This window comes from Ctenopharyngodon idella, chromosome 1 (genome assembly GCF_019924925.1).
Source record: "Ctenopharyngodon idella isolate HZGC_01 chromosome 1, HZGC01, whole genome shotgun sequence".
NCBI lineage: Eukaryota > Metazoa > Chordata > Actinopteri > Cypriniformes > Xenocyprididae > Ctenopharyngodon > Ctenopharyngodon idella.
Window position 1 is genome coordinate 43,469,976 of NC_067220.1, and position 25,740 is coordinate 43,495,715.

General features: G+C 36.6%; 1 protein-coding gene across 23 annotated transcripts in view; it reads right to left on the minus strand.

The window, feature by feature from the left end:
• The window catches only part of LOC127514139 (CD209 antigen-like protein C), a 51,577-nt gene that overhangs the window by 24,404 nt on the left and 1,433 nt on the right, over positions 1 to 25,740 (minus strand). For 6 of the 23 annotated variants that reach the window (XR_007930609.1, XR_007930632.1, XR_007930589.1 and 3 more), the window contains exons 2-5: positions 25,345 to 25,734; positions 25,146 to 25,267; positions 2,449 to 2,549; positions 1,259 to 1,347 (exon numbers count right to left, since the gene is read on the minus strand). Coding sequence is in view for 11 of the 23 variants with exons in the window: in XM_051896640.1 (XP_051752600.1) it covers positions 1,259 to 1,347; positions 2,449 to 2,549; positions 25,146 to 25,267; positions 25,345 to 25,734 (702 nt within the window). In the remaining 12 variants the exon portion in view is untranslated. Of the gene's footprint in view, positions 1 to 1,258; positions 1,348 to 2,448; positions 2,550 to 2,619; positions 2,724 to 2,818; positions 3,083 to 3,426; positions 3,584 to 6,083; positions 6,764 to 7,399; positions 7,504 to 7,593; positions 7,710 to 7,784; positions 8,163 to 8,448; positions 8,825 to 9,736; positions 9,855 to 14,574; positions 15,381 to 15,564; positions 17,909 to 18,274; positions 18,376 to 18,445; positions 18,550 to 18,645; positions 18,910 to 19,277; positions 19,751 to 24,059; positions 24,708 to 24,955; positions 25,060 to 25,145; positions 25,268 to 25,344; positions 25,735 to 25,740 lie in introns of those variants that run through there. The other 17 variants (XR_007930688.1, XR_007930681.1, XM_051897828.1 and 14 more) reach the window with 13 other exon arrangements.

Consider the following 25,740-nt stretch of genomic DNA (forward strand, 5'->3'; position numbering starts at 1 on the left):
GTATCTGTTATCGTTCTGACTAGTGCATGACTCAAACTTATTGCTTATTAAAACTAATTTTGATGCCACTGTATTCTGCTTGCACCTTTATTGTGTATCCTTAAGACGCCATTTTAATCATCGCAGTTTCAGTGTTCCTTTACCTCACTATGTCACTCAGTGTATATTGATAAGAAATATGATTTATAGCCTATGTCATTTAATTCAGTGATAGTGTGTAACCTATTGTATTTTCTACATTTCTTTGTAGGAAACCACACACATACACATAAACACTCTTCTCAAACAGCATCCCAAGATTGTTTTAGCCTATCAACTGGATTAAAGTTTTGTTTTTTTGGAAATCTGGAGTGTTGCACCTCTTTTTAATGGAAGCTGGAGGAAGACAGTTTAATTATATCACAGCCTATCCTACATGACGAATAAAAATAACAAACACATAATGTAATATAATTTTATTTCAAACGAATGAGGAAAATAGAGTGGGTTTAATCTAAAAGTTTTTAGAATTATAGAATAATCTGGCATCTTTCTGAAGGTACTCTGGCTGCGCTTGAGATGTTGAATGCTCTGTTGATCATTAAACATGTTAATTGCACAAATAAAATGTTTAGCGTAGATTTATTGAACAATGATTGATTAGCCTATATGTATTTATTTATTGTAAACTTTATTATTAACTGAAGTAAACATTTTGCTGAAACATCTACAAGATATAAGAGCGCATGATTTATTTAGGGCTTCCGTACTGGCACAGAGAAGTAACGTTAATTAAATACATATGAGTCGCGTGGTCTGTTCTGAGTGCTCTAAAGTGACACGATCACTCTAGTCTATATAATTTAACAGTTTAAATTTAGACTTCTATTAACATTCAAGGCACATACACACACACACAGCATATCTGGGGCACGTTCAAGCTCAAACCGGTGCGCAATGTTTTGCTACGGTTTCCGGGTTGAACAACATGTTATCTGGAAACGTGTGCAGTGGGGTTCTCTCTTGTTTGGTGGTTGTGTCAAAAATGTCAGCCCAATCAGCAGCAACATGTATATAAACCATGCGGTATCAAAGAGACAGCTCGCACAATGGGTATTAATGTAACATAAAAATACTATAGCCTACATAATTATATATTTTGCTAGTATTGTGGAGTGACACTTTCATAAACTTCTATCCTTTGATTATGCAATGGTAAACATTACAATATCATAGCACAACAACAGTGATCAGCAATAATGATAAGCCTAATACTCACAATCAAAATAATGTCGTATAGATTTTAACAACACAGTCTTGGAGGTAAGAAGTGGATTATCCTTCATCTGAAATGTTTGTCTTTTCATCCTGAAATGCGAGGCAAATGTTGGATCACAATAATTAGGAACTACAGTTTCCACAAATCCCTTCATTCGATTGGGATGTTCTCTTTTATTGTGGACGGCAAAGGCAGTGACTGTAATATTGAGCGTATTTTGCAGTAAACACGTATTTATACCGATTTCATCAGGCTCCGAAAATTCTTCAAAAAGAACACAAAGAAAGGCCTTCTCAGCTGCCATAGTTGCAACTCTTGCGTCACCAAAACAGGGTGTTCAACGCACCACCGTTTCCGTTTAAAAAACGTTTTGCAACGTTTTGTCGGGGCTGAACGCAGCCCTGGTAAACGGATTCTCTCAGGTGAATAAGAACCAATCAGAGCCGTTTAACTGCCTTGGAACCAGTCAGGTTTCATCATGTGTGTTACGCGTGTTGTTTAAATTTAAACATAAGTAAATATATAGGAATTTTTTAAGCATCTTTGGAAAAATGATTTATGATGCATTTCAAATATCAAATAACAGCCTAGCAACCTTTTACAAGTACAAACAAGTAAATCTGAACAACAATAGTCAATGGAAACTTACACATTTTCGACATATTTTCGTCATACTGTATAATAGTTAAAATTATATATATATATATATATATTGCTCAATTTTACTTGCAATGATTGTTGTCGTTACATTTATTTGTACATTTAATCAGAAGTTGCTCTTTCACCAAATAAGCACAAATCAACAGGAAATCGATTCATATGCATGGTTTATTTTACCTCATCTAGTGAACAGAATTATTAAAGCCTATCAATTATAGCCTAAGCTAAATAAACACCAAAGACTTCTCGCGCCCTGTCTACATTATGAAAACTGGTAACGTTAAAACAAAAACCTACTCTAAAATATTATAGAGAGAAATTCCTAATAGTAATTCCAGTAAGTTTCAAGAGTGAACTACCGAAGCCTGAGCAGAAGTGAAAGTGCATGAAATAGAGAAGAAGAGATTTCTTTTTAGTAGATTTTTTTAATGGGAAGTTGATTAATAGTAGTGGCTGTTATGGTAAAATGACAGCGAAAAAAAATACAGTGATATCCTTGTTTTATCACTGAAAAGTGCTTTGTCACTTACCCTTGTTTCAGTGGTGAATTATCCACCCATTTCATGTTGCCCTCGTTCTCAATGTCAGTCAAACCAATCCACACTCTCTCCTTGAATGAAGATATGAGTCTCTGTGTGTGAATATAAACAGGAATAAGTGTGATTCCTCTCATTCATGAACAGACTCTCACACAAACTCACCTGTTTCTCTTCAGTGTTGATAATGACCAGATCAGCTCCTCGATCCCTGCAGTACTGCCTGCTCTCAGACCAGCTCTTCAACTCACTCGATATGGAAAAAACACCTGGACCATACAAATTTTCGTATATAATTTTTTTTCAAAACTTTGTAAAAACTGTGATAAAGAAACAACCTAAACAAAAACATGTTAAAATTAACTTTGTTTGGAAGCTGCCTTCTTCAGTTCCTCACTCAAAGATGTGACTTTGCTTTCTAACTCCAGTTTCTTCTGTGTTAGATCAGTGTAATTGTGCTGTAATCTGTTGATGGTCTGATTGAACTCTTCAGCTGTGTTCTTGTTACTCTTGAACAGAGATTCTCTCTCTGCTGTGATGGAGATGTGCTGCAGTATGATGGAGACCAGCAGAAGAACACAAATGATCCCGAGACACACTGTCATCAACACCAAACATCTGCTTCCTCCTGACATACAGGACAAAAAAAAAAATCAGTTAAGAACAATTCAGGTCCTTCTTGATGGATTTAACATTTCAAATAAACCTTCGTTAGTAATTCAGGTTTGTCTTTAAATAATATAGGCTTTTAGAGTGTGTATTCTGTTAAAAGGACAAACATCTGGAATTGCTATACAGTAAAATAAGCAAACAAGAACATATGCTGGGAAAAAAGTAAAATAATTCCATGAATTACACTTCATATAAAAGCAGAAACATTAACACGGTTTTCTTAGAAATTGTATTTAACAGTTTTCAGTTCCTTACACATTAGCGACACCAGATTTCCTTCAAACTAAACTTTCTACTTACTTTGTTTTTGAGCTTGCCCTTCATCCTGGCTGTGTATTTGAGGTCCACTTGTGTCCTTAATATCTTTTTGATTAACATTTTCATAAACAGTATCTAACTCCATTACGGGTGAGATGCGTTTTTTTAGATTGATGGTTGGTGTTTCTAAAACAGTGCTTAACGTACACAGGAAGTGATATCATATCTCTGACAAACAGAAAAAATCATATGATGACGATGTGGTAACAGATGGTGCAATCTCAACTGACGTTCAAATTCTATCCATTTTTCTTTGAAGCATAAGGATCAGCATGCTTTATGTAAATGTATAATCCTGACAAATGAAAACCATGACAGTAAAGTTTTAACAAACTTTGGTTCCACTGCAGGTCTATCTCAGGCAAAGAGCACCAAACTCTTTAACGAGTTTTTGTGATGTTTTCTGGGCCTGTCCAAATACCCACACTTGCGGACTGGGCCACTTGAGAGTGCGTGTACACAACAGGAAGTAGCTGTCCCAGGTCTGAAGAATGCTAAAGTGCAGTACACTTAACGCACACTAAATCAACACTATTTCTAAGTCCCTGTGCCAAATGGAAACCTAAAACCTTGGTATCTTCCTCTAAGTACACTATTTTGTGATGTAATACCACTTTGACTGTCAGGTAGAAGTCTGCTGCAGAGCTCGCTTCAGTTTGGCTTGGTTAAAGTGTATATTTAAGGAGCATATTGGCTGGAGAGGGGACTCGCGAGCACTCTTTTGATAATTAAAATGACAAATAGGAAGCCCTACACTCTCGTGGACTTAAAGTTAAAATGTAAGTTTTTTTTTAATTTTTAGTATAAGTATGTTAGCCTTAAGGTTATCAATAAGCTGGTCTGTTCCAAAACAATGACAGAATTCACATTTAGAAGAATATAAGCATTCAAAACTTACACTCTCGCACTTCCGCCAATATGGATCAAGGATTTTAATGACATTGCGCACTTCAGCTTCTCATCAGATCTTCTGTCCAATCAAAAACTATAAACAGACGCTAGAGCTGCAGCTGAAATCGGTCATTTGTTCACACATTTACTATTATATATATGGCGGCTGTCACATGGTGCACTATAAAGGGGATAGAGAATGATTCAGACAGTGTAAACATGCTTTCCATTGAGGCGAATGAAGTCCGTTTTCGTGTTAGTGTCACGTGAACCGCTGCAGCGTGCGCTCAGTCTGCTGCGGTCCTGAGACACGAGAACATAGTGCGGATCATATGCGCGAGTCGGTGCAGACCACAAAATATATTGAACCCATTTAAATTCTACAAAGAATGCTATATTTTAAAGTGATTTGGAGGAGAAACAGTTAGAGGTTATGAGAAAAAATGTGGCATTACCGAGCTCAAGGCTATTCTGCAAAAAAAGAAAAGAGCTTCTCAAAATGTCCTGCCCTGTCTTCCTGTTTCAGTGGAATTATGTCACCACAGTGAATAAAGTTGCACAAGACCAAAGTAAGTCCACAAGACCAAAAATGCAGTGTGCCATTTGGGATATGGCCTAATACCACTTTGTAACGGGCTAAGCATATCCAGTCAATCATCATGTTCAGGAACTTATGTGCTCCAATTTCGTGTCATGTCTAGGAACACTTTCCAAAGTAAGTTAGATGTGTAAAATGCTAAGTTGCACATTATTGGTGCAGAGACTGTGCCATATGTATTTTGTAAAACGTTTTTAACTGAAGCACCACAATCACGCACTGGTTAAATGTGTCAAATTGAGGGTACATTTACACAACAACAATGTACTAAAAACAGGAAAGTTTTGTCAAAATTCTTTGTTAAAATGCTCCCTGTTCACACGGATCCACGAGAACACTGTATTCTGCTGCCAGGCCAGTAGTTGGAGATGTTACATAGTTAAGAAATACTACACGCCTATAGACTGAACTCGTAATACGCATGTGCATGACATCACCGTTTTCCCAAACTCACATTTCATCTCGACTCAACTTGCACTTTGAAACCCGTTTCCAAGAGTTTGGCTACTAAAACGCCAATGACATGTTTAAATAAACAGCAAAAACGCATAAAAAAGTTTACATTTTTTTAGTTGAAAACAGTGTTGTGTAAATGATTTTAAAACACTTTATTTGCCACTTTAAGAGCCACCATATGGTAAGCCTCCAAGGTTAAAAATAAACGTAATGCAAGATGCTGTTTTTCACTTAGAAAGTGATTTAATGAGTGAAAAGAAGGGGTTAGCATGAAGGGCATTGTCACTTCCTTTGAAGAAAGTTATTCCCGAGCACAGTGAGGTGAGACTCAAGCTCTGAGAGTGCTCGTCCAAGGGATGCAGGGGTGCCCTACAAGTGCCACATTTGTGCCGTGTCATTTTGCAACAAACACTGCTTGAAAAATGCTCTTTTATACATGAGTAAAGTCACTCAATTACTTGCCAGACAGCCACAGGGAGAGGCGTCCGTTTCACCTGAGATCGCGGCTTCAGTCTGATAAACCTGCTCTCTGCTGCGCCCTGCTGGACTGGAGGAAATCTCTCCATAAACCAGGGGTGTCCAGGCTCGTTCCTGCAGAGTTTTGCTCCAACTAGATCCAAAACACCTGCCTGGAAGTTTCTAGTATGCCTTTTGAACACCCCTGCCATAGTGCAATAAAGCAGATACACAAGAATGAAGTAGAAAAAAGTGCCAAATTTAATAGTTAATGAAGGTATTGACCATTTATTCAATGAGGCAAATCAACACAAAAGCAGTTTGACAGAAACTTAATATCAGAATAACTGGGTGAATCAGTTCAATTTGGGACATTTTAGACTTCTGTAGTTTACTGTGATTTTCACCTCAACACTTCAAACCAACAAATGAGATGCATGATAACAGCAGAATAAGATCATACTGACATAGAGCTGCTTGAGATGGTGCATGAACACATCAGAGGTTTGGTGTCCCAGATCACCCTGATTCACACTGTGAGAAACTGGATGCTCTGAGTTTATTACAGCAGTAAGAAAATAATGGCAATTATCATCTTGCAATTTTGTAATTTACAGAAAAGTTTGAAATAAAATTGATATCATGAAAGCCGTTTATATGAAATGATTGAAGCAGACTGTTTTAAAGGCGGGCACCTCTATCAGAAATTCAGCACTCACAATAAGAATGCTTCCATAAAATAAAAGAAGTAAAACCACAACAAGGCGGGATGAACCCTATTTCTCACAAATGCCTTTTCTCTTCTCAGAGCATGTGAGATCATTCCAGTTGTCCAGGTTAAAAGATGTACAAGAAGACATAATTTCAACACAGTCTTCCAATCCTTGATCGTCATTCGGCTCACCTCTGCTCCAAAACCTAAATAACACATTTGATTTTCAATTATTCAAAATCCCAAATTTTCTCAGTTACAAATACAAAATAAGCATATGCTTTTGAATTTATTTATATGAAGTATCTCTCATTGTTGTCATGTTAACTGTAAAAAAAAAAAAAAAATCTAAAAATCCATTCACTCAACTTAACTTTTTGAGTTATCTTTTTGCACTGACTCAGTTAAATTGTCTTTACGTAGAATATTAAGTATGTTCAACTTATTTCCAAACTTGTTCAGTATGTTCAACCTATTTCCAAAATATAAGTTTGAACTTATAAAGTTTAGTTGGATTAACTTTATGAAAGTAAGGTGAACTTACTTTTTCAAGTTTTCAGTACAAACATTCCCTTTAAAATGTTTTTTGTTCACTCAGCTTAACTTTTTGAGGTACTAATTTCCACTGACTTATTTAAGTTTTAAAAGATAACTCAAAAAGTTAAGTTGACTGAATGGATTTTTAGATTTTTTTTTTTTTTTTTTTTACAGTGTTTGTAGAAATTATGTTTTCAGCAGTTTTCGTAATGTTGCAATGGTTCACTTTTCATAAGGAGTGTACAAAAGAGCAACCAACAAAACACAGAGTGATTTTCTCTTAGTGTAAGTGTTTTAGCACTTACTCTTGATTCAGTGGTGAATTATCCACCCATGTTAAATTGCCCTCGTGTTCAATGTCAGACAAACCGATCCACACTCTATCCTTGACAAATGAAGTTATGCACCTCTGTGTGTGAATAAAAACAAAATAAAACAAAACAAAATAGGAGTAAGTGTGATTCTTCTCTTTCATAAACAGGCACTCACACAAACTCACCTGCTTCACTTCAGTGTTGATAATGATCAGATCACCACCTCGATCCCTGCAGTACTGCCTGGTCTTAGACCAGCTCATCTCCTCATCGGATATGAACAAACCATCTAAACTGCATTCTAATAGAAATACACACATTTTTAAAACCATGTACATGTAAAGATAAAGAAAACTTGATGGAAATGGATACTAACCTTTATTAAAAGCTTTTAACCTCAGTTCAACACTCAAAGACGTGACTTTGCTTTCTAACTCCAGTTTCTTCTGACTCAAAGCATCAACACGTCTCTGTAACTGGCTTTTCTCAGCCGTAAGATCATTGACACTGGTCTCCAGCTCCAGTTTCGTCTGACTCAAAGAGTTGAAGTTGTTCTTAAGTTGGTCTTTTTCAGTCATTAGATCAGTGTAATTGTCCTGTAAGCTGTTGATGGTCTGATTGAACTCTTCAACTGTGTTCTTGTTACTCTTGAACAGAGATTCTCTCTCTGCTGTGATGAAGATGATGGAGACCAGCAGAACAACACAAATGAGCCCGAAACACACTGTCATCAACACCAAACATCTGCTTCGTCCTGACAAACAGAGAGAAAACACACAAATATCAGTGAATGCCCTTCATATTATTAGAAATTAAGTTTCACATCAACCTTTTTAGGTAATCTCTCTGTCTATAGATGATAGACATGCCTTTTTAAATAGCATGTTCTTTTATAAGACAAACATTTGAAAAAAAAAAAAAAAGCAGAAACATTGACACATTGTTCATGTCTTAATATGTACAGAACATTTCTAATATCCTCAAACATCAGTGACACTATTAGCTAAAACCTCTCGACTATAAACTAAATTTCTGCTTACTGTGATTTTGAGCTTTCCCTTTATCCTGGTTTTTACTCCATTTTTGAGGTCCAGTTGTGTAAATATCTTCATCACTTTCATAAATGGCGTCTAATTCCATGATTTGCTCTTGTGTCTTACAGTACGTCTTAACAGATGGGGTGTGTTCATAAGAATGATGAGTTGTGTTTTTGAATTATTGCTAAACCCACAAGGGATGTGATTTTATTTGACACTGCATTTAATAAAAATATAGACTTCCAGTCGGAAACTCTCCTCAGACCCAAACTATGACTGTATCTTCTACATTTAACCCTCTACCGCACGCATTATGATAGACCTATAGAAACAAATTTTTAACTCTTTTTCTTTTCTTAGAATAGCTTAACTTGAAGTGCTGTAAAAAAAAAAAATTGGAAAAAAATGTTATTTTAAGGTACTTTATGATATGTTGCCATACGGCAACAACATACAATAGTGGAAATAACTTAGAATAAGTGTAAGTGTATATAGTTAATATTTTTTTTCTCAGAAATGTTGTTTGTATTGACTCAATTGGTGCTATCATAAGCTTTAACAGTAATTATAAACAACACCTTATACATACTTTTCAACATCTTGTGCTTTTATTTATTCCATTCTTTTTTGCTGAATAATGCTTTATATTCTTTGAATTTCATTACATTTTTCATGAATATTTAAATTGCAAATTTATACAGTTAAAAACAAATTTAATACTGTTCATTATGTATCATAAAACATTGACATGAAACCAAAAACATTGCAGTTCATGAAGATTCAACATTACGCAATCTTATGAGAGGAAGATTATGAACATGAACCCCCCATAATCCTTGAAACTTCACCTTTTTTCTGTACAAAATTTCACAAAGCAGTTTTTTTAAGAGGTGAGGCACAGGTACACATCACATTTGTTGCACTTCACTCTAACAATACACTTACAGCCACTTGCACCTGCCTTTTTAGGCCAGTGGTTGGTCTGATCCAGTAGTACTGGCTGTGGTTGCAGTGGACAGGCAGGTCTCCGATGTTGATTTAATCCATAATACAAATGCCATGGCAGTCCTTAACATATGACTAATCAACATTATATTACTAGCATTAATGTTGTTATTGTTACAGCTTAACAGACTGCAGCTGACCTTTGATAGCTAGCTAAACTATTACAATAATGTCATTCTATTTTTGCGCAGTGTTGCCGTTTGGCAACACAGACATTTTATCGATTTACCAGAAACTAATTTCATAAAAAACTTTTTTGAGTGGTGAATATGTCATCATAACTTACCTGAGATGATGTTACCAATTTTTTTGTGAATGTGACATGGGCCAGTCCTTGTTTGTTACTGATGTTTTAGTTTGCTTTCAGCAACTACCGACAAGAGACGGCAGTCTGTCAGCAATCACGCCACTGAAAAAAATGGCATGTTATGTGACTTAACTAAAGCAGAACGAGAATGTTCTCTTAAAGAGACAGAGGCAAGGAAATGAACACAAAGAATATGTTGCCATACGGCAACACCATGCGGTAGAGGGTTAACCACATGTAGTGAACTGCAAAACCATGTTGGCAGCTACAAAATACAACAAGAGGAATCTGTCACCACAAATGAACAATTTTACAGAACAGGTCTAAATGGACCTTTATGTTGCTGACTTTTAACTGACTGGGGTTGAAACATAATTTAAATCAACGTGGCACCGGGCATCAGAGGATGATGCCTTCCTTTTTACAGATATAAAACACAGCTTGGTTACACCAGGATATTCACATTTTCACAGTATATATGTAAATGTTAGTGTTCTGCCTTTTATTCGTCCATGCTTTTTGCAAATCACATGCGGGGATGCTGGTGTTATGATTCCTGCCCCATGTTCCCCATGTCTTGTGTTTAAGACATTTATGTTGAAGTGTATTTGTTCCTATTGTTCCTGTTTTCTTTATTTCCAGTGCTCTCTTGTTTGTTCCCAATATTTACCCTAAGCTGCATCCCAATTCGCCTACTTATACTATGCCGTAAAGAATGTACTCTTTTTGTGAAGAAAAAGTACATAATTATGAGTGTGTAGCTAAAGAGACAAGCACATACTATCACACCGTAAAATTGTGTCTTTAACAACCTTTAAATTTGAAATGCTTTGGCTTCACTTTTCAGGATGTTTGTGGCCCACTTGGATTAAACATAGTACAGAAATGGTTTTTGACACCAAAATGAACTAAAATATCCTTAAAATCAAACCATGAAGTCAATGGGGGATATGTTAAATATCACATGACCAAATGGGAAAAGTGGTCTCATCGCATCCACTTGTCTGGAAAAGCGTTAACAGCGGTATAGTTATTTTTGTTGTTGCTGTTTTATTTGATTTTAATTTCCAAATGTTAGTGAGAAGATATCTGCATATGCAAGTGGCATAGGTTATGCTCACCTTTGGGAGCTCCTTTGAAGGTTTCTTGAGTAAAACAGCTCTGTGTTTAAGGCAATGCATACAAAAGACCTGTTTTACAGAATACGGAAGTTGTGCAGAACCCCTATAGTGTCCCACCAGTTGAGAACCATGTCCAGAAACAGGATATTTGATATATCAAGTATATAAATATTGGTGTTACCCACAATTGAACGGTTTCTGTGACTTTTACTTGATTTTTATCCACAGGACTGGTTTGTGTCAAAATAGTATGTAGCTTTAATTCATTAATGTCATTCTTTAAATCTAAAAATATCTATAAAATTGATGGAAAGACACTTGAGCATCTCTGGTCACTTCAGTCCTCCCTATAGGCCTAGTGAAGTCCCTGGTCACAGACACGGTGATGTTCCTTCCATTTTACTAAGCTGATTGCTCACTTAAAAACATTTACTGGTTGTGTTTTAAAGTCATTTCAAGTGTGATATCTAAATGAGTGAGTTGTTTACATCCTTTTTAATTAGTCTCCCCATTAATTTATTCATTCAGACTGATGTGTGGATGGGGAACACACACAAAAACGAGAGGTGGGAGTTATCACGTGAACAGCTTTGTTTTATTTTTGTACAAAAACATTTTTTTTTTTTTTTTTTGAGGAAACACTCCTTTGCCTCCTCGGAGGGAAAGTCCCTGTTGCAAAGAAAACTTATATGGAATGCAGAAGCTATAGCAGAAGTGAAAGTGCAGTCTAAGAAGAAATGTGTAGTTCACACATTTTGTGTCAATATTGCATAAAAATGTATTGGAAGAATTCAATTGTTTTATACATATTATGTGTAGTTTTAAAATGAACACAACCTGTGTATTTGTTCACAGCATCAACACAATCTGTGCAGCCAAGAACTCCTGTAATGTGTTAATATTACACATTTACACAACTTTGTGTTAATTTCAGAGGTGAAGACCAGACCTCCGAAACCAAGACCATTCAAGACCAGCGGTGTGGTTGAGACCAGACCTTCCAAGACCAAAACAAGTCCATTCAATCAAGATAATTCATTAATTGTGTGTCTATTGAACATTAATGATGAGCACCTAATGTTAAAATAAATGTTAAAGTCGCCATCATGGAGATCAGTATTTGCTTTAGTTAAGCTCTTGACCCTTGACTTTTTACAATTAGATTTTGTTTGGTCTGTTGTAACTGAGTTAGACAAGCAAAGAGAAAATATGATCAGGTGGTGTTGGTTATGTTTTCACATAATCATTATTTGACCTGAATCATTGAACTCATTTAGAGCCCAATCTCTGAGTTAGATTTACATTATTGATTACAGCAGCACTTTGATTCTACAGCTGAAGATCAATTTTTTCAATATAATCTGAAGGATTTCTCAAAAGTTGTTCTGATCAAAATAATAATATTAAAAAAATCTTTCTTTTAGACACACACAGACATCAAGAATCGGACTGTGAATCTCAACAACGGCGACAAGCAACATATTCTGATAAACAGATCAACTCTGAACATTAGAAAACAAGCTACTAAAGTCACATAAAAACAGCAAAATATTAAATATTGAGAATAAAGGAAATTGCTAAGACAATTCATCTCATAATTTATTCATGCAGCAATGCACGATGGGAGCCATGGATGAATTTTGATTGGTGGCACCCAGAATGCACATGCTTTATTATTCTCACCACTGTTGAGATTCATATGCTGATTCTTGATGTCTGTGTCTCTAAATAAAAGAGCTATTTTTTAAAACAGAACAACTTCTTGGACAACACTGAAAAAGCTGATCTTCTGCTGTAGAATCACAGTGCTGCTGTAATCAATAATGTAAATCTAACTCAGAGATTGGGCTCTAAATGAGATCAGTGATTCAGGTTAAATAATGATGATAAACTTAACCAACACCACCTGATCATCTTTCCTCTTTGCTTGTCTGGCTGTTATAATTACAACTACAACAGCCCAAACAAAATCTAATATTAAAAAGTCAAGGGTCAAGAGCCCAACTAAAGCAAACCCTGATCTCCATGATGGTGACTTAAAATTTAGATTGTCTTTGGTGATTCTGCTTGTTAAAATCAGATCACCTTCCTGACGCATTTACTGTGTTAAAATTATCACACAATGAATGTGTCAAAATTAACACAATGAGTGTTGTCCCTAAACTCACCCACTGATGTGTAAGAATTTTACACATTTTGAGTTGGTTTTAACACATCTTTTCTAAGAGTGTGGCGACCTAACACACCTAATTCAGCGGATTAGTAGAGACTGTAAGACTGCATCCGAAAACCTAGGCTGCTGACTCATTGCCTCGCTGCCTTATCAGGTTCACACACAAAGGTATGTGATTTTGAACAGTCTAATGAGGGAGCACAACGATTTAATGATCGATAACAAAACAGAGAGAGTGAATATTTATTTACTACAATACTAATTTCTTGCTAGAAATGTCATCAAAAGTGGAAAAAGTTGGTCAGAATATATGTTTTACGCACAAACTGGACATCAACCTCAAATTTCAGATGCCTTCTTTATTTTTTAGCTGAAATATCATGGAATGGAACACAAAGCTTTGTGGGATATCAAAGGCAGCGAAGGATACATCTATGCTGCCTTCAGAAATAAATGAGATGAGGTATCTCAGGAGACAGGATGTGGAACGATCATTGGATTCGGACATGCCTTGTTACTTTCCTACCTCCGTTATAACAGACACAAGTCTGTTATGGTTTTCTACTACGCACCAAAAGGGGGCGCTAGTATACTCAAGTATGAGGCTTAAATCCAGGTACGTAGTAGAGGAAGACAGATTTGTTTGAGCGGAGGGAAGCATGGCTTACCTGCTGGATCGCTTCAAGTCAAGATGTCCTGATTGAGAAACTTTTGGTTTCCTGCTCAGTCGAAGTAAGACATTATTTTGTTTTATCTGTGCAGTGTAATTCCAGCAGTGTGTTTGTTGATGTTATTTTATGTGTTTTCATAGCTAGTGCGGTTGTGTTTGTGATCATGCCATTTTCTAATGTTAGTTCATCTGTGTTTATAGAAGGACTTCTTGAACATTGTATGTGAATTATGGTGTAATTCATGGGAAGCAGAGATCAAGTGGATTTCTGTTCTATCCTGAACTTTGTTGGCATCGCTTGTGGATCCTGTGGGATTTGGCACAAAAGGATTAAGATCAACTTTTCTCTATATGATTTTTTTTTGATGGATTATTGGGGGATCATTTTTCTTCTTGGATTTTTCTACATGCACAGATTTTTGCTTTACCTTAACTTCAAGGGACAATCTTTAACAAATTGTCTTGCAGTCATCATACTCCCAAAATAACTCCTTATCTGAATTAATTCTTCATTTATATTTGATTCAAAGATTTGGTATTTATTCATTTTTTGTTTGTTTGTTTGTTTGTTTGATTGTTGGTTTTTGGTTCCACCCAAATTTCAGATTTATAACAGCCTCTTACCCAGAGTAGTTGGAGATATGTTATACCGTATCCTGCCTGCAGGAGCAGCATTTTTCAGTTTTCAGATGCAACCTTAAATTGAGTGTGTCTGATGAGGGAGACATACAAAATGTGCAGTGGTGGAAGGTCCCGAGGACAAGAGAATCTTATGCTGTTGAATCACAGGGCTGCTGTAATCAGTAAAGTAAATCTAAATCTTCTGTTTTTTTTCCACATAGTCGAACACACATCCTTGCAAAGTTTACTTTATTTGACTCGTACGTGTACACAGGCGTTTGACACATGTATAGTTTTGAGCAATCTCTTGCCACGAGTTACAACCATCTTTGTATTCTTTCATGCTAGAGTTGTACAAATGAGTGTACTGTCTAACCTCTTTGCACAATCTCTCAACTATGTAGGCCTCAATTGTCACTGTAGCTTGCATGCGTTCCTGTCTGTTCTGTTTATGCAGGTTTTCTTCAACTACCTTGTGAATTGATGCCCCCAGGGCACGGTTGCCACCTTGTGGATCAACTTATTACTGCAAATAAATAAATAAATAAATAAAATACGCATGTGAGACCTGTGCGTAAAAAAGTACACGTGGTTACAAAAATCCGGCAGTGCACGTACATTATGTACGTACTCTTCTGATGATGAAATTTACGTCAGCGCACTGTACACTGACCCTCGCATACACATAAAAAGTGAACTATACTTTGGGCTTAACTCTGAGATTAGGCTCTAAAAGAGATCAGTGACTCAGGTCAAATGATGATTATGTCAAAACAAAACCAACAACACCTGATCACAGTTCATCTTTGCTTTCTTGGATTGTCTGGCTGTTATAACACAGTTACAACAGTCACCCATATCTAATGTTAAAAATTCAAGGGTCAAGAGCCCAACTAAAGCAAACAAGCTGTGTTCTTGTAACTCTTGAACAGAGATTCTCTGCTGTGATGGAGATGTGCTGCAGTATGATGAAGACCAGCAGAAGAACACAAATGATCCCGAGACACACTGTCATCAACACCAAACATCTACTTCCTCCTTACAAAACAGAGAGAAAACACACAAATATCAATTAATAACCATAACCATTCATATTTCTCTTTAGATAATTGATTGGGCTATTAGTTTGTTCATGTTTGTTCAACAATCAATATGCAAACAAGAACTGCCAAAATGCAAACAAATATGTATTTTTTCACACATCTCTTCAAATTAAACTTACTGTGCATTCGAGTTTTTTCTTCTTTTCCTTCGTTCTGGCTGTTACTTGGTGTTCCAGATCCAGTTGTGTCCTCTAATTCCATGATTCACTCAGTCTTACAGTTTGTCTTCACATAGAAGCTGTGGTCTTTAGGATGATGACTACTGCTTTAAAATAGTGCTAAAACCACACAGGAAGTGAATTCATTTGACACTGATGGCCTTTAAGAGAAATATAGACTTTTTTTTTTTTTTTATCCTGAAACTGTAGATGACCATGTCATGTAAACTACAAAACCATGTTGGCAGCTACAAAAGACAAATGACAAATGTCAACAAAAGACATTAAATCTCTCAATATCTCAGCAGAGGAGGATTAAAAAATTCCAAAAACAGCATTACATCTTCACTTATTACAGTCCAGTTTGGCTTTATTTCAGTCATACATCTACAGAAGTTCTTAGTGAGAATTAACAGAGGTTTAGATGTTTTGAGGTCACCATTACGGTGATCAGTATTTGCTTTAGTTGGGCTCTTGACTTTTGTTAGTTTATTTTTTCTCAACAATGGCAGATGTTTTTAGAATATGATACTTCATTGATAAAGGAAGAGACTGAAGAAAAGGCATAGAAGTTAAATCACACTTCAATGATTAGACCACTTTCTGATAATGTCACTTTCAATTAACAGTCAACATCATCTTATAATGTCTCAAGCATTTCTGACAAATAACACAGAAGTCAGCGAAAAACTAATAAAACTTTTAAGGGCAATCTACATTAAACACTGATCACCACAATGACGACTTCAAATGTTTGTTCCTCTTTCCTTCAGTGATTCTGTTTGTAACTTCAGGTGTTCATCACTAATGGTCACACTGAGCTGTGTTCATTAAACACAGGGAAATTTGCTGTGTAACATCCAACCTTAAGCCATTTTTAAGCCATAGAGTTAGTGATCCTTAATATTTAAAGGATGTTCAAAGAATGTTGTTCAAATAAAGTTTTCTTTCAACATTATGAGTGCATTTAAAAAAAAAAAAAAAAAAAAAAAAAACCTTCTACAAACAATGTATTAATGATTTGAGCTAACCTTTTGAGAAAATAATTAAAGAACAGATAACATTGAACAAACACTCTATTAATGTTAATAGAAGAACGTTTGTTCATAACTTTGAAAGAACCTTTTCAGAATATTAGCCAAAGTTATGAGAACGTTCCCTGTTAGCTGGGTTATAGCCTACATAAACTCGAAATCTCCTGCCATCTATCTTTTATAATGAACACCCTGTGTCATGCTTATTAATGGTAAATTTATTTCCTTGAAGTGAGCATGTACCCTTCGCTAATGGCCTTGAGGGAGGCACTTTTTGCTTATGAGCCTATTAAAGGCACACAAATGTGGAATTCGCCATTAGTTTGTAATCGATTGCGCAATTCTCTGAAAACAGTACAAATGATTCTTGAATAGTACAAGTATAAGTTATTCTTTAGAAGAATGATATTATTGGAAAAGGTACTTTCTTAAAGAGTTAGTTCACCCTAAAATGAAAATTCTGTCATTAATTACTCACCCTCATGTCGTTTCAAACCTGTAAGACTTTCGTTCATCTTCGGAACACAAACTAAGATCTTTTTGATGAAATCTGAGAGATGTCAGTCCCTCCATTGACTGCCTTTGCAACTACCACTTTGACAAAAAGTTCATAAAGAGATTGGAAAACTAATCCATATGAATTGAGTGGTTTAGTCCAAATTTTCTGAAGAGACTTGATCACTTTTTATGATGAAAAGATTTAATTTAGGCTTTTACTCAGATGTAAACATTGATCAGTGAACATAAGCTAAAGCTCAACTGAATATGAATGACGTACAAGAACAAACCTCTTCCGGAAGTTCAAAAATGCTGCGTAACACACGAGAATGAACCTCAAAGGTTAAATAGCCACATTTAGAATCTCTTAAATAGCCAAGTTGAATGTACTTAAAAATTTAAGGTAGCATTTTTTTTAAGTGTATGAAGTAAAACATAAGCTAGTATTATAGTAAAAAATAAATCAACCCGTTATGCTGGGTTAAATAAACAACCCAATTTTCCTGGCTAAAATTGTGTTTTGTCCTATAAGATTTACCCAGCCCTTGGGATAGAAAAAAACCCAAACTGGTATAGCAATAAGAATGATTCGGTAAGATAATACAAGTTAATAAGACTATGCATGATAAGACTAAATCTATTTCTCACAAATCCATTTTCTTGTGTGTGAACATGAAAGATCATTCCAGTTGTTCAGGGTTGGTTTTTCAGGATTCAGTTCAATACAGTCCTCATCTCCACCAAAGCTATTCGGCTCACCTTTGATCCAAAACCTGATTAAAAAATGTGTCAGATTTTCAATTATTCAGAATCACAAATGTTCAATCAAGTCAGCCCCCAAAGTGTTCACTCATTCATAAACTAACAAATGAGGAACATCGCAAACAACTCATGAATCAACAATCCTCAAAGTACTGCAGTCACATGTTTCAAGAGTGAACTACCGAAGCCTGAGCAGAAGTGAAAGTGCATGAAATAGAGAAAAAGAGTTTTCCTTTTTCTTTTTAGTAGATTTTCTTTTTCTTTAGATTTTCTAATGGGAAGTTGATAAATTGTGGTGGTGGTTGTGGTGAAATGACAGCGAAAAATAATTACAGTGATATCTTTGTTTTACCACTGACAAGTGCTTTATTGCTTACCCTTGTTTCAGTGGTGAATTATCCACCCATTTCATGTTGCCCTCGTTCTCAATGTCAGACAAACCAATCCACACTCTTTCCTTGAATGAAGATATGAGTCTCTGTGTGTGAATAAAAACAGGAATAAGTGTGATTCCTCTCATTCATGATCAGACACTCACACAAACTCACCTGTTTCTCTTCAGTGTTGATAATGACCAGATCAGCTCCTCGATCCCTGCAGTACTGCCTGCTCTCAGACCAGCTCTTCAAGTCACTAGATATGGAAAAAACACCTGGACCACAAAGATTTTCATAGATAAACACTTTACAAATCTGTATAAAAACTGTGAAAAATAAACTACTTAAAACAAAAACATATTTAAACTAACTTTTTTTAGAAGCCGCCTTCTTCAGTTCCTCACTCAAAGATGTGACTTTGCTTTCTAACTCCAGTTTCTTCTGTGTTAGATCAGTGTAATTGTGCTGTAAGCTGTTGATGGTCTGATTGAACTCTTCAACTGTGTTCTTGTTACTCTTGAACAGAGATTCTCTCTCTGCTGTGATAGAGATGTGCTGCAGTATGATGGAGACCAGCAGAAGAACACAAATGATCCCGAGACACACTGTCATCAACACCAAACATCTACTTCCTCCTGACATACAGGACAAAAACACACAAATATCAGTTAAGAACAATTCAGGTCCTTCTTGTTGGATTTAACATTTCAAATCAACCCTTGTTAGCAACTCAGGTCTGTCTTTAAATAACATAGGGCTTTTAGAGAGTGTATTCTGTTAAAATTACAAAATCTGGAATTGCTATACAGTAAAATATGCAAACAAGAACATATGCTGGGAAAAACAAAAAACAAAAAAAACAACTGAAAAATAATTCCATGAATTACACTTCATATAAAAGCAGAAACATTAACACGGTTTTCTTAGAAATTGTATTTAACAGTTTTCAGTTCCTTACACATTAGCGACACCAGATTTCCTTCAAACTAAACTTTCTACTTACTTTGTTTTTGAGCTTGTCCTTCATCCTGGCTGTGTATTTGAGGTCCACTTGTGTCCTTAATAACTTTTTGATTAACATTTTCATAAATGGTATCGAACTCCATTATTTACCTTCACGGGTGAGATGCGTTTTTTTAGAATGATAAGTTGTGTTTCTAAAACAGTACTAAACCTACAAAGGAAGTGATTTCATATCTCTGACAAACAGAAAAAATCATATGATGACGATGTGGTAACAGATGGTGCAATCTCAACTGACGTTCAAATTCTATCCATTTTTCTTTGAAGCATAAGGATCAGCATGCTTTATGTAAACGTATAATCCTGACAAATGAAAACCATGACAGTAAAGTTTTAACAAACCTTGGTTCCACTGCAGGTCTATCTCAGGCAAAGAGCACCAAACTCTTTAACGAGTTTTTGTGATGTTTCCTGGCCCTGTCCAAATACCCACATTTGTGGTCTGGGCCACTTGAGAGTGCATGTACACAACAGGAAGTAGCTGTACAAGAGTGTCTGAGGTCTGAAGAATGGTAAAGCGCAGTACACTTCACGCACACTAAATCAACACTATGTCTAATGCCCTGTCCCAAATGTAAACCTATAAGCCCTCGGTATCCTCTAAGTACACTATTTTGTGATGTAATGCCACTTTGACTGTCAGGTAGAAGTCTGCTGCAGAGCTCGCTTCAGTTTGGCTTGGTTAAAGTGTATATCTAGGGAGCATATTGGCTGGAGAGGGGACTCGCAGGCACCCTTTTGATACCTAAAATGACAAATAGGAAGCCCTACACTCTCGTGGACTTGGTCCCTGTGAAATCAAAACATTTTTTTTAAAAGTATGTTAGCCTTAAGGTTATCAATAAGCTGGTCTGTTCTAAACAATTACAAAATTTGCATTTAAAAGAACATAAGTGTGATCGAGACCTAATCAGATTATATCCCAAATGCTCCTGATAAAGACCCCCAAATTTACAAGCCTTCCGATAGCAGCCTTTCAACTAAATGAAAATGACAAGCAGAAACATAATTCCACAAGATCAAAAGTTTATTTATCAAAAATCACTAAAAACCCCAATAACAAAATTCAAACAAACGCCTAAACCAAATCAACTTTCAATGAAACAAAATAATACAAAAAAATACAATAAGCCTTTTATAAGCCTTATAAGATTTATAAGCCTTTTGAAAAATGGGGACATGGGGTAATTCACCCTTTCCTTGTAATACCTATGTCATACCCATGTCATTATACAAATCCGTGTCCTGATATGTCACAAACACACACACACACACACACACACACACACACAGATTTGTTTTGCTATTAAAGTGAGGACATTCCATAGGCGTAATGGTGGATAGATCCGTTTAGATCTGGTCTGACAGACAAAGTTGAGTAGAGTCATCCCTAGATGGAGCACTGGATAGAATTAGTCCAGGAAGATTTGTCTGTAAGGGTACTGTTTAAACCATAGACTGTAAAAAATATGCACTTAGTGTCCTTGACGTCACCCGTAGATTTATGAAGAGCATTTCTGAAGCGAAAATGAGGCTGCTGCCATCTTAGCAGCGCGTCACTCCCAGATAACTGAAAATGGCAAAGAGGCGGGACGTGGTTGAAACTGAGGTGCCTGATTACTGAAACCACGCCCGCCTAGATCAACGTGATCATGTTATCAGGCTAAGAACGTAATTTCCACGTAATTTGGTTATGTTGCATTTAATTAACATTATTTATTTCAGTTAACTTAGATTTATTACATAAGGTTAACTCAGTGCCATTTAGTTGAATCAGGTTAACATTCTTAATTTTGTCCAAAACCATTAAGTTTAATTATCCTAAAATTAAAACAAATGATCCAGTTTAATTGAATAGTTTATTTAGTGGATGCGTTCAAGTACAATTTTCACAGCTTTTACAAAATCTTTACTCTGTAAAGACTCTTGTTAGGTGTTAGCCAGAAGATGGTTTTATTCCATCTATGGCATGCCCAAAATAGTTGTTTTTATTATTAAAACAACTTTAATTGTTGTTAGCAGGTCCTCAACCCAAGCACATGTTCTACACTTCACCACAATGGTAACCCCAAAACTAATAACATAACAGAAACTTTTAAATACCAACATAATAGAACAGTAAACATTAAAAAGTCCCTCCATTTTCTCATGTTGCTAAAAACTGCTTAAAAAAACACTTTATTTCAACATTTACTCCCCCAGATCAGCCCCTTTGCAAAGCATGATGGGAAGTGAAAGTCCTGTTTGATTGAGTCCTGGTTGAGTTTACTTGATTGAAACATGTTATTTTAATATGAAAACATCAAGTTAAGTCAAAAAGTAATCGCTTCAAGTCAATTTAACATGAAGGAAATAAATTTGAACCAGAAACCTAATACAATGGTGTTGAATCAAAATAAGTTGTTTAAATAAAGTGAACAGCATCAAAAAATCATTTTTTTGAGTGCAGTTATTCCTCTGCGTGAGGAAGATCCATTTAGATCTGCTCTGACGGACAACAAAAAAACTCCCTGAAACTTCCTAACTCTTCCATCCAGATAGTGGTAGTCTCTGTTTTTATTGTTATTTTTATTTCTTATGCATTCCATTTTTATTCTTATGTGTTTGTTTCCTCTTTATGTAAAGTACTTTGAATTATCATTGTGTATGAAATGTGCTATACAAATAAAATTGCCTTGCCTTACCTTCTTAAAGGGGCCATCCTACTACATAAACATTCAAAACTTACAATCTCTCACTTCCGCCAATATGGATCAAGGATTTTAATGACAGCTTCTCATCAGATCTCCTGTCCAATCAAATGCTCTCTAGAATCTGAAGTCCCGCCCCCTCCTACACTATAAACAGATGCTAGAGCTACAGCTGAAATCAGTTATTTGTTCACACATATACTATTTTATATATGGTGGCTGCCACATAGTGCACTATATAGGGGATAGGGAACAATTCAGGCAGTGTAAATATGCTTTCTAATGATGCGAATAAAGTTAATTTTTGCATTAGTGTCACGTGAACCACCGCAGTGTGCACTCAGTCTGCTGCAGTCCTGAGACACAAGAGCATAGTGTGGATTATACGTGCGAGTTGGGCCAGACCACAAAATATATTGAACCCATTTAAATTCTACAAAGAATGCTATATTTTAAAGCAATTTGGAGGAAAAACAGTTAGAGGTTATGATGAAAATGTGACATTACAGAGTTCAACAGTTCAGCTGTGATATAAGCTAAATGCTATTGGCTATTTTGAAGAAAGTGGGAGAAGCTGTTCGATATGTCATGTCCTGTCTTCCTGTTTCAGTGGAGTTACATCACCACAGTGAATGGCCAGGCCAGTAGTTGGCAATGTTACATAGTAAAGAAATACTACGTGCCTATACAATGCATGACATCACCGTTTTCACAAACTCATGTTTTTGTAGTTTACACTGAGTTGATAAATGTATCATTTGCATCAACTTTGCACTTTGCAGAGTTTGACTCTCAAAATGCCAATGACATGTAAATAAACAGCAAAAACGCATACAAATTTTTCAGTTTTTTAGTTGAAAACGGTGTTGTGTAAATGATCTTAAAACACTTGCTGTCTTCACGCCCACTTGAACATTTTGGCAGAGCTGCACTTTATTTGCCACTTTAAGAGCCACCATAATGTAATCCTCCAAGGTTAAAAATAAGCGGAATCAGAAAGTGATTTAATGAGTGAAAAGAAGGGGTTAGCATGAAGGGCATTATCACTTCCTTTGAAGAAAAAGATTCCCGAACACAGTGAGGTGAGACTCAAGCTCTGAGAGTGCTCGTCCAAGGGATGCAGGGGTGCCCTACAAGTGCCACAATTGTGCCGTGTCATTTTGCACTAAACACCGCTTGAAAATTGCTCTGTTATACATGTGTAAACTCACTCAATTACTTGCCAGACAGCCACAGGGAGAGTCTATGGTTTCACCTGAGATCGCTGCTTCAGTCTGATAAACCAGCTCTCTGCTGCGCCCTGCTGGACTGGAGGAAATCTCTCCATAAACCAGGGGTGTCCAGTCTCGGTCCTGCAGAGTTTTGCTCCAACCAGCTCCAAAACACCTGCCTGGAAGTTTCTAGTTGAACTACCTAGTTAGACCTTGATTAGCTGGTTCAGGTGTGTTTAAATTCAGCAGGTCGTCTCGTGTCATCTCGTCAATAGCAAAGCGACCCTCAGACAGGCGTGGATCTGGATCTGCAAAGTGCGTTCAAAGTGTCTGATCAATGTGTCTTGCAATTCACATTGGTTCTTACAGCTAGCTGCGTTCTTCATTGATGCACCAGCTGAGTGATCCACCGCTAAGAGTTGTACACTTGAGGTTTTCGTAGGCTGACCAACAGTGACTGGAGGATGGGAAAAAACAAGTGTGTGGGGAGCAATGGACAGGCGCCCCTCCCTGGAGAGAGGGGGTCCTTGAACCCACGGTCCTCCTCCAAGGAGGCAGCCAGGCGGGTAGCTGTCTGGGGTTAAACTCTCATCCACTTTTGAGGCAGAGGAATTTGCTTTCAGTGGGGGCACACCAGGGGTCAGCCCATTGGCCTTTTTTTCTCGTTTACCCGCATACACTTTTTCAGAAGTTCTTAGAACACCGTACCATCAGAGGCATTTGCTTTTGGCGGGAGCGGACCCCCACGGGTCGGCCCGTAGGCCTTTTCACCATTTACCCAGAGGCGTTCTGGGCTCGGGGCATGCCAGACACCCCTGCCATAGTGTAAAGTGGGAAAAAAGTGCCAAGTTTACTAGATAATGATGGTATTGACCATTTTATTCAATGAGAATACAAATCAACACAAAAGCAATTTGACAGAAACTCAGTATCAGAATAATCTGGGACATTTTAGACTTATGTAGTTTACTGTGATTTTCACCTCAACACTTCAAACCAACAAATGAGATGCATGATAACAGCTAGAATAAGATCATATTGCTGCTTGAGATGGTGCATGAACACATCAGAGGTTTGGTGTCCCAGATCACCCTGATTCACGCTGTGAGAAACTGGATGCTCTGAGTTTATTACAACAGTAAGAAAATAATGGCAATTTTACTTATCCCTTCATCTAAATATCAGCTTGCAATTTTGTAATTTACAGAAAAGTTTGAAATAAAATTGATATCATGAAAGCCGTTTATATAAAATGAATGTAGCAGACTGTTTTAAAGGCAGGCACTTCTATCAGAAATTCAGCACTCACAATAAGAAATGCTTCCATAAAATAAAAGAAGTAAAACCACAACAAGACGGGATGAACCCTATTTCTCACAAATGCCTTTTCTCTTCTCAGAGCATGGCAGATCATTCCAGTTGTTCAGGTTAAAAGATGTACAAGAAGACATCATTTCAACACAGTCCTCCTTTCCATGTTCATCATTCGGCTCACCTTCGCTCCAAAACCTAAATAACACATTCGATTTTTTAATTATTCACAACCCCAAATTTTCTCAGTCATGAATACAAAATAAGCAGATTCTTTTGAATTTATTTATGAAGTATCTTTCATTGTAGTTGTTGTCATGTTTGTAGAAAATGTTTTTAGCAGTTTTCATAATGTTGCAATGGTTCAGTTTTCATAATCAGTGTACAAAAGAGCAACCAACAAAACACACAGTGATTTTCTCTTAGTGTAAGTGTTTAGCACTTACCCTTGAATCAGTGTTGAATTATCCACCCATGTTAAATTGCCCTCGTGCTCAATGTCAGACAATCCAATCCACATTCTCTCTTTGGCAAATGAATTTATGCATCTCTGTGTGTGAAAAAAAAAAACAACAAAACGAAACAGGAATAAGTGTGATTCAGCTCATTCCTTAACAGACACTCACACAAACTCACCTGTTTCTCTTCAGTGTTGATAATGACCAGATCAGCTCCTCGATCGCTGCAGTACTGCCTGCTCTCAGACCAGCTCATCTTCTTACTGGATATGAACAAACCATCTAAACTGCACAAATATCCTAATAGAAATATGCACATTTTAAAAACCATGTACATGTAAAGATAAAGAAAACTAGGGGGGGAAATGGATACTAACCTTCATTAAAAACTTTTAACTTCAGTTCATCACTCAAAGACGTGACTTTGCTTTCTAACTCCAGTTTCTTCTGACTCAAAGAATCAACGGTTCCCTGTAACTGGCTTTTCTCAGCTGTGAGATTACTGACTCTGGTCTCCAGCTCCAGTTTCTTCTGACTCAGAAAGTTGAAGTTGTTCTTCAGTTGGTCTTTTTCAGTCATTAGATCAGTGTAATTGTCCTGTAAGCTGTTGATGGTCTGATTGAACTCTTCAGCTGTGTTCTTGTTACTCTTGAACAGAGATTCTCTCTCTGCTGTGTTGGAGATGTGCTGCAGTATGATGGAGACCAGCAGAAGAGCACAAATGAGCCCGAGACACACTGTCATCAACACCAAACGTCTACTTCCTACTGACA